Consider the following 9,580-nt stretch of genomic DNA (forward strand, 5'->3'; position numbering starts at 1 on the left):
ACAAAAGATGTAGAGTTGATGAGTGTCCTCACATGTGCCCCCAAACTCCTTGTCTCACATTGAAGAGAATATGAGCTAATGCTTATTGAGGCTTTGGTAATGTAGATGATTGATAGAGGGATGGGCTCTAGCATGTATTGACTAGTGCGACTTCCTACTTTCGAGAAGAAGATGGTGTTACAGCCAGGTGCAAAGTATGTATGTAATTATAATGTGTGGAACGTGAGGCTCCACCACATATTTCCCAAGTTCGAGATACATGAGCATTGCAAAAAGAGCCTCATTCATGGAGGAATGTATGGATGCAACATGAAGAAGCAAATGCTTCATATCTTCCATCCATACGTGACTTAAACATGTTTTGCGTTTACGTGCCATTCGAATATTCATACTTGCTTCCAAATTCGGTCCTAATCCTCGGAAAGGAAGTGTGGGTCATGAAGGGAGGACTAAGGATCATGGGGGGGGGGGGGGGGGGGGTTAGGGGTTTCCAGCCTTTTCTAAAGCACATACATGTGTGTGTATGTATGTATGTATGTATGTATGTATGTATGTGCTCAAATCACAAGACCACACCACACCTCCTTGCTTTTCCATGGTGATTGGTTATATACATAAATATGAATAATGAATAATAATAGGAATAAATCCTAAAAGTAATATATATACATATGTATATATATATAGCCTAGGTATTGCATAAATACAATAATAATAGTAATAATAATAATGAGAGTAAATAAATAGAGAAGAGAAGAGAAGAGAAGGAGGCAGCATGTGGTTGGGTCGTGCGTGCGTGCGTGCGTCTTTCTTTCTTTCTGCGCTTTTCTTCTTCTTCTTCTTTTTCTTCATAACATTTTACATACATACATACATACATACATACATACTGATACATACATACATTCATACATATACATATACATATACATATACATATACATATACATATATACATGATATGTAAATAAATAAATATGTTCGTCGTCTTCTTCTCGTCGCCCCCCCCCCCCCCCCCCCCCCTGTCTCTGTCTCTGTCTCTGTCTCTGTCTCTGTCTCTCTTTGTCTTGACTGTCTGTGCATTTCCATTCCATTCTGATTCCACAAGCAACCTCCTCCTCACTCTCTTCTTCTTCGCTGGTAAGCTTCCTGAAAACAATAGACGAGAGAGAGAGAGAGAGAGAGAGAGAGAGAGAGAGAGAGAGAGAGAGAGAGAGAGAGAGAGAGAGAGAGAGAGAGAGAGAGAGCAGAGAGAGAAGATAATTAATTGGGAGCCCTTCCTTAGTCAAAATGATTTTCATATTATGCTTTGATAAGTTACAAAATCACCATATGCCTCGTACTACTACGTCCTATGTAACTTCTTCTCGTTTCTTTGGCAAAATTTCTTCTCTGTATGTATGAAGGTGAAGGAAGGGGGGGGGGGGGGGGGGGTTCTTTTTGTGGAGGCCAGGCATTTGTCCTCCTCACCGTCGTCAGTATGCACTTATAAACAACTCTTTTGAAGGGCATACATACCACACTCTATTCTCCTTTTCTTTTAATATCTAAGATGTAGTAGGAGCATTCTGGAGCATTGATTTATTATTATAAATTTTCTCTATTTCCATTCCTGAGCTTGCAGAGTTTTGCATCACACGTGCATAAAATACAATTGCTCCAATTCCCCACCTTCATTGAGGTTGTGGCTCAGGGAGTATGGGGCTCTAAACTTCATAGTTAGTATTGGGGCGCTCATCTCTCTGGCTAAACCTTTGTTCTGGGTGTGTTGACTGGGTATGTCTAACTCCCAGGTATTTGGACCTGTCAAAAATCTTGTATGAAGTTGTGCATTAGTGAGATTTGAACTAGGTAGGGCATAACCCAATGAATAGCACAAGAAAAGAATCAATTGAAATGGCCCAAGTGACCTATAAGACCAAATAATTGGTGGTCATGTATGTATGGGTTTGAAGAGATGTGCATTATCTGAGGTGATTGAGAATGATCAAACCAGATGACTCGAGCAAACCAGAATGAATGCTATCAGGGTGCCCACCAACTGACAGTGATGATGTCAAAGGGAACATCCAGCGCACTTGGTTGCATATGATGATGCCATGGAGGTAATACCAATGATGAATTCAAAGGAACCAGGCATGAAACATCTCTATGCAGTTGCCATTTATAGTTCGGAGTCATCATTGGGTAGTACTTCTACAAGCATCCCTCTTCTGGTTGGCACTACTCCAGAGGGGGATCCTGTGTAAGTACCAAGCAATGATTGCTTCAAAGGGATCAACCATGAAGTCTCAATGTGCAATTGTTACTATTATCTTCAGCATTAGGGCTTTAATAGCAATAATTATTTTATCTCCATTCTTGTGGTTATTTGCAAATCTGAATGCATTTGCAATATATACTCTTTACTGCGAAACAGGAGAGTAATGGAGAGAGCGAGAGAGATAATAAATACTCTTATCAAATTAAAATTGGTGGCATGATGATGACCTTCAATGCTAAAGCCCAAGTGAAACGTGCTTGAAAGTCATAATTTATAAATGGATCAAAAAGGTTGTTGCTATATTTTGTGGAGCAATGTCATTCGAGAGAAGGATTTTCTTGCCATATCTGTCTTCTAATCTAGTATTAAATTAGATGAATGTGATGTGTTCATTGATAGTAACAATTGGTTTGTCACTGAGCAAATGCCATAGACCTTAAGTGCTTTGAGTAACCTATCAGATGTTGATTACTCATTCCTCTTGTATTACGTGACAGCGGTAGCTATTTTAGAGCTTTACTGAAGAGGGCAGCCACAAATGATTTCCAGGTTGGACAATTTTCTTTTTGGTGTATAATATATTCATACTTTCGCATGTTATGGCCATTCTTTCTCACAATCCTTATCCTTAGTAATATAGTTTCCTTTGCAATTTTTGCTTCTGTTTATTCAGGAGTATGCTCCTATGGCCTTCCACCTCTGCTGCAGATGCCTCTGATGGGAGCATTCAAAGTCCGTCAAGAAGAACCAAACCTAACAGGTCATTGGTCTCTCCTCTATCATGTAATTAGAAAAGAAGATTGTCTAGAGGAAAAATTTAAAAAATCAAACAAATGCCCCATGATTCCTTTATTTAAACAGGGAAACATTGACCATGTAATAATTATTCAAACAGCTGACATTCAGTAATCAGGAAGCTATTACTAGTCCAGTCACTAGATTGCATGGAAGAAATTCTTCACGCACTGTGATCTGGGAGGATGTGCATTGTTTTGAAAGCTCGCCATCTACTGGGGTTGTGAATAAGCATAAGAATGATAGATCTCAAAGGAGTACTACAGTTAAAATAATTTTGTTTATCCTTTTGCTACATGGACACTTCTCCAAGCTGATCAACCACACACATGCTTGTGACATGTGTACACGTGGAGCTGTCTCTAAACACGTTTTTGGAAGCTTCTCTTTTGTTGAGAACTTCAAAATATGTCTTGTGTTGGTTCAAGTATGAGTATTAAGAACTATGAAGTAGTGCCACCAATGGTTTGACTAAGAGGAATACTATACTCACTGCATTATGGATTCTCACACAGTCCTGTATTGACATGTATGGATGGAACATAGAGTGTTTCTTTAGTATGGTAGTTGGATGCGTGTTGACGTACTGGTAGAGCTTTACACTGGGTGGGTTACCTTGATGCCACATTCTCTTTAGAATGCATCTGGTGTTGCATTTCAAAGTAATTACAGCCTTCCCTCAGATCATTAAGACTAACATACATTTGAGTTAACTGGAGTTAACTCATCAATTTCTATCGGATACACTGGTTTGTTAGCCTTACAACGACCTTACCTGGTTTCATTATCTTCTTTTCGTCAACATGGTCATCTTGATGAATATTGATTTCTTGAACTTTCTCAAACCATTGTTGCTTACCATGCATGGTTCCAGGGGGTTTTGATCATTTACCTTCTTAGTACTGGAGAATGCTTGATTCAATTCTTCATCATTTGACACCTCATTTTTGGTTTCCTAGATCAACTGTTTGTGAACAGAATATCTGGAAACTGGTCAAATAACTTTGGAAACATTCTTCCTGTTTTCTACTCGATTGTGAGAAGCTGTCATCAGCTAATATATGAATTCTTGTTGGATTTCTCTGCAGGAGTTTTACTGCAGCTCATTTTCTCTTATCTGATGATCTGGAGGAGGGCACGGAACCGATCAAGGGAAAGTTCCTCGTGAAGTGGAAAAATCAGGGACTGATTTCAGGATTGTCATACTGTCTTTGTTCTTGTAGCATGATATTGCTGAACAAAGTTGTATTATCTGGCTACAATTTCAATGCTGGAATATCTTTGATGTGTTATCAGGTCTGTATCATAAGGTTATTACTTTCAAGGACGTTTGAATGTTATGATTGAATATTTACTTGGCTTCCCTCTCTCTGTCTCTTTCTTAGAACTTGGTTGCTGTTATAGTTGTGTATGCTTTAAGTGCACTTAGGATTATTGCAACTGAGCCAATTACCTGGAGGCTTGCCACTCTTTGGTTTCCGGTAAACATGCTCTTTGTGGGCATGCTGGTGTCTAGTATTTTCAGGTAATTTCTCCTAGATCAACAAGACGTGTGTTGCTTAAATACCAATTAGTGTGTCATATTTAGTTTGAGGGTTGGTTTTGGTTGTAGAAAAAAAGGAAATAGAAAGGTTCTTATTCTCATCAGTTCTTGATATTTTTTAGTCTCAAGTACATGAACGTGGCCATGGTTACAATATTGAAGAACGTTACAAATATTATTACAGCTATAGGAGAGGTCTATCTGTTCAGTAAACACCATAACAATAAAGTATGGAGCTCCCTTCTGCTCATGGTATACTCCTCTTTTTTTGATGACTTTTATAGTTGCTAACTGTAATCATGATTCCAGGAGAGTGACTGATTAGCTCCTTTGTCTGTGGAATCCTATTGAAAAAACAGTATCATACAAAAAACTACAGTAATTATAGGTATTCTTAACCAGTGTGTTTGTGATTGTAATAAATGCTAAAATGTGTAAAATCCATGTAGTCATTCTAAAGACTTTCATGACACAATAATACTGAACTGCACAGCTCATATGTAAGAAAAAAAGATATGCGAATAATTTATGGATCTCAGGTGATGGGTAGATATGCCTAATATTCAAACATTTAAAATACTTCTAGTTGTAGATAAATAACTTTCTCTAAGTTGGGTTACCTTAGAACATTTTTTGATATTTAAAAATGTTTGCCACGGTCATGTTCCACTCCATACTTTGCTGTGTGGAAATATGTGAGGGATGTTATTTGTAAAGCATATCAGAACGATGACACTATTTAAAGCATGCAAAATACTCTCACATGAAACACCGTTTCCATTCTGAGGTTTAGATAATGATTCTAAACGATTTTCTTCAGATTGTTTCTGCATGCTGTGGAGGATTTACAGACCTTTCATATAATGCGATTGGCTATGCATGGCAAGTCATGAATTGCTTTTTGACAGCGGCATACTCGGTGGGTGCCAAAAAGCAGTGAAGTTCTAGAGACACACTACTTATATCTCTAAATTTGTTTAAATGTTAACACTGAATTTCCTATACTATATTGACAAGGATACCATGAATGTATTCTAGACTAGGGCTTAACCCCCCTCGTTCTGGATTGCTTTTAGTACAACTTCATTGATGCATACAAGACCACTCCTTCAAGTGTGGCCCTGGAATTATTAATAATTGTCTTTTGCTGCTTTGATGTTGAAATCTAACCTCTTCTTCCTTTATTTTTGGCAGTTGACGCTACGCAAAGTTATGGATCTTGCCAAGAAGGAGACAAAATCTGGAAACTTGGGTGAATTTTCAATGGTTTTACTGAACAACTTACTCTCCTTACCGCTTGGCATTGGCTTGGTTTTCATCTTCAGGGAGGACGACTATCTGCAAAATCAGTAAGTTAGTAAATTCACTGATTTAACACTACCAAAAAATTCCAAATGTTTTTTATACTTTCGGCATTGTATTCGATTTTGTAACATAGAACTACTTGTGGTTGGAAACTGTAAAGATCCTGAAATGAGATACAAATTTATGATTGGTGACATTGATATATATGCTCATTGTCATCATATTCCCTATGGTTGTAATGATGTTGCAAAAAAATAAATAATGCTTTTCCTATGAGATGATTCCGCATGCAGAAATTTGATTATTATTGTAACACTTTCACAGACCCATCATGAAGTCCCCAATGTTTTGGCTTGTTGCAACATTGAGTGGATTGTTTGGGCTTGCCATCAGTTTCACATCGATGTGGTTTCTTCATCAAACAGGTCCAACTACACATAGGTATGATGGATTTCTTAATGAATTCTACATTGGGGAGGTGTCTTCTAATCTATTTAAAGTAGGATCTTGCAAGAACTCAACAATTTCTTTAAGAGTTCTCCATAGAGGCCCATCTAGTACCATGTCCAAAATAAAAAAACATGCTATTTCTCAGGAGTTTCAATTTCAAAAAAGGAAGCGTGTAAGTCAGTTAAGAATATAAATACAATGTTAAATAGTTTCTAATGGAAGGAAAGTAATTGTCATTGTGTGGTGTTTTTCTCATTTGTTATGGTTGAATCGCTGCTAAATCTTATTTTCTATTTTGAATTGATTTGACTGTAGTTTGGTGGGGTCATTGAATAAGATCCCTCTATCTCTGGCTGGCATTCTTTTATTCAAAGTTCCTACCAGTGTTTCAAACCTCTCAAGTATACTTTTTGGTGAGCTCCCACTCTTTTGATGTGTCAACACATACATGGTTTCTTCATTATGAATGTGGACAATGACACATACACGGTTTCTTCATTATCAATGTGGATGGCATCTCTTTTATTCTCTCTGCCTTTTCTTCTAGGACTAGTTGCAGGGGTTATGTTTGCCCAAGCGAAAATGCGGTGATGGTGACTTTTTCTGAATATGTTTTTCTCGGTCCAAATAGAGGAGACTGTTCAGAAATGCTGCAAAACATATCAGAAGTAATGCAAATCTATTCCCCCCCCCCTTTCCAAAATCCCTTTGCCCCAACCAATTGTTTTCTCATATTCTATGGTGTATGGATGCATTACACAATGGTCTACACTGTTTTCCTCGATTCTGTATATTTAGAGATGCAATCAAACTTGTTGCCCTTGTGTGAAAACGCCGGAGTTGATCTTATGATTGATTCGGATACAAGAAATTATTGCATCTAGAGTCGTTTGATATTCTTTTGTTGCTCTATTAGAGCCATTACTTACATTCATTCATCGTTGTATTAAATACAGTTAACATTCAGTTTTCACAACATCGTTGCTTGCATTAAAGCTGTTATTATGTTGTCTTCAAAGCAAATTCCACCTTTATAACCTTGGGAGTTTTGATTAAGATCTCAATAAATCCTTGTAATTATACTGTAACATCATTACCTACAACTACTGCGCTAAATGCAAAAGAGATGCTCTTCTCGCAATGAAAATCACATTTTCTAGATCACTACAATTATTGCATGGGACTATTATGCTCCTAAAATATCACGTAAATATTAAAAGAAAGAGAAATAATGCGAGTTTCAATTGTAAAAAAGCTGCTTGCCCTGATCTAGGAGCTCTTGGAATCTCCATTCTTGGTGTTCAATTGTGTTGGTGTATGATTTCTTCTTGCTTTTGAGATTTGATTTTACCTGTCTTCACTTTGACAATTTATCCTTGTTCCATTCACCGTGGATATATCACTTCCTTTTTGTTTCTTCAATATTTCAGTGCACACCATTCTGTAATGCCAAATTTGGACTTTGCTCCCTTAGTTTCTTAGTTTTGACTTGTCTTGCTTTTGGGCAGGAAGCTCAATGTAGATTCACTTCCTTTTTTGTCTCTTATGCCATTGTACTTGTACTTTATCATTGTGTACAGAATAAGAGAGATAGATAGATAGATAGAGAGAGAGAGAGAGAGAGAGAGAGAGAGAGAGAGAGAGAGATTAAAATCTTCTAAGACCAAAAGTGGCCCATGAGACAAATGATACAATAAGGGGATGTGTAACCAATCATCAAAAATAAAAAAAAGGTCGCTTAAAGGCTGAATAATGGGATTTAAATGGAAAAAAAGAATAGAAATAAAAGAGTTACATTGGGTACAAAAAATGTGATGGAGTGTAGTATGTTTTATAAAGGAGTGGACAATCTGTTCGTTGATTAAAGTCTTGAGACTCAATGGATCGTTTTGATAGAATTGATGTATGAGACTAGTTTCATTTCTATCCAACTCTCTTGAAAAGGAGTGAGGGGTTGAAGGGTTTTGATGTGGGTTTGGCTCGTGGTGTAGATGAGATAGATAGATTATATTATCATCTTTAGAGGTCAAATATGACCTATGAGACCAAAAAAAAATACATTTCACGTGCAATTGAGAGTGCACGTTGTGGTTGTGAGAGAAATTCATGCAAGGATTGGGCTTGGTCGAAGATGTGTGGAAAGCATAGTCAAATATGATCAAAGGCAGAGCATTGTATCAAAGTGTGATACTTAGACTCTCGAACTTGTTTAGAGCAAAATGTGCATAGTCGACCACTCTCATCACTTGTGCCGCAACGTCTCACATCACAATGCATGTGAGCTAAGTCACATGGAAGCAATGGTTCGAATAGAAGCCAAGGGAATGGGTTCTAACATGTATCGATGTGTACGGTTTCCCTGTTTCGCGAAGAATATGGTTTTGTAGTTAGGTGCAACATGTGTAGTATAATGTATGAAGCGTGAACCTCCACATTTTTCCCATGACATGACACATTGGTGTTGCAAAAAGGCCTCATTTACAGAGGAATCTAGTGATGCATCATGAAGCAAATGTGTTGCATCCCATCTACTAAACCACTTTTTCATATCTTGCATCTAAGCGTAACACAAAATTTTGCTTTTATGTGTCTTTTGGATCTTTTTGCTTGCTTCCCATGCGATTCTTGGAAGTCGATGCAAGGGACTTTTTTGAACCTTAAGCACGTATTCAACAACCCTTTCCATGGCCAAGATATTAATGGGAAGTGATCCGTGTCAAGGAGGAGGAGGATGTATGGTGTTTGTTTCTTAACTTGTAGAAACTTTGTAAGAGAATGTTTTTGGACATTTTCAAACTCTTTCAAAGTAGATTTAGGGATGCTACCACCCCATAGAGAAGCATCGGTGTCACAAAAGTGTTGAAAAGGTATTACTTGAGGACCCAACACTTATCTCCAAGATTGCATGTGTTCTCAAATGCATAATATGCTCGCTTACCTGCCTCTAAGCGGTGTGTAGCACATTCATTCCATTTATGATTTGAAGGAACTTCAAGGCCAAGTTATTTGAAGCTTTCCACACATTCAAGTGGCGCATTGTTGTACATAATGCATGGTTTATCTTTTTTTTGACTCTTCACAAGCATAATCTTTGTTTTAGAGCTATTGACACTTAATCTAGTATGTATGCAATTTTTTTCCAATGCCTTCATAAGTTTTTGTGCATCTCTTGAAGTATTTGCAAAAAGCACTACATCATCCGCATATAACAAAAGCATAATCAC

The 9,580-nt window shown here is 37.5% G+C and overlaps 1 protein-coding gene across 3 annotated transcripts; it reads left to right on the plus strand.

Moving 5' to 3' along the window:
* The first annotated feature begins 2,735 nt into the window (after positions 1-2,735).
* Positions 2,736-7,513, plus strand: LOC147869212 (GDP-mannose transporter GONST1-like). Of its 3 annotated transcripts, none has more exons than XM_087327400.1 (10): positions 2,736-2,812; positions 2,937-3,023; positions 4,147-4,354; positions 4,444-4,583; positions 4,724-4,853; positions 5,422-5,520; positions 5,796-5,950; positions 6,231-6,347; positions 6,672-6,769; positions 6,904-7,513. In XM_087327400.1, exons 1-10 carry the CDS (start codon positions 2,802-2,804, stop codon positions 6,945-6,947), a joined length of 1,089 nt encoding a protein of 362 aa, XP_087183526.1. In that variant the 5' UTR covers positions 2,736-2,801; the 3' UTR covers positions 6,948-7,513. The 3 variants fall into 3 exon arrangements, with proteins under 3 accessions (XP_087183526.1, XP_087183534.1, XP_087183541.1); XM_087327408.1 differs by having other exon boundaries at positions 6,916-7,513; XM_087327415.1 differs by having other exon boundaries at positions 4,724-4,829.
* The last annotated feature ends 2,067 nt before the right edge of the window (positions 7,514-9,580 follow it).

The sequence above is a fragment of the Azolla caroliniana genome, unplaced genomic scaffold (assembly GCF_043228905.1).
Source record: "Azolla caroliniana isolate FFs.n. ecotype wild unplaced genomic scaffold, voAzoCaro1.0.p SCAF_1, whole genome shotgun sequence".
In the NCBI taxonomy this organism is placed as follows: Eukaryota; Viridiplantae; Streptophyta; class Polypodiopsida; order Salviniales; family Salviniaceae; genus Azolla; species Azolla caroliniana.

Bases quoted from the DNA above. Each gene is read 5' to 3' on its own strand.
- LOC147869212 (XM_087327400.1), top strand. The intron at 4,584-4,723 runs GTAATTTCTCCT...GATATTTTTTAG, and splicing joins CTGGTGTCTAGTATTTTCAG to TCTCAAGTACATGAACGTGG. The intron at 5,521-5,795 runs GTGGGTGCCAAA...TATTTTTGGCAG, and splicing joins TTTTGACAGCGGCATACTCG to TTGACGCTACGCAAAGTTAT.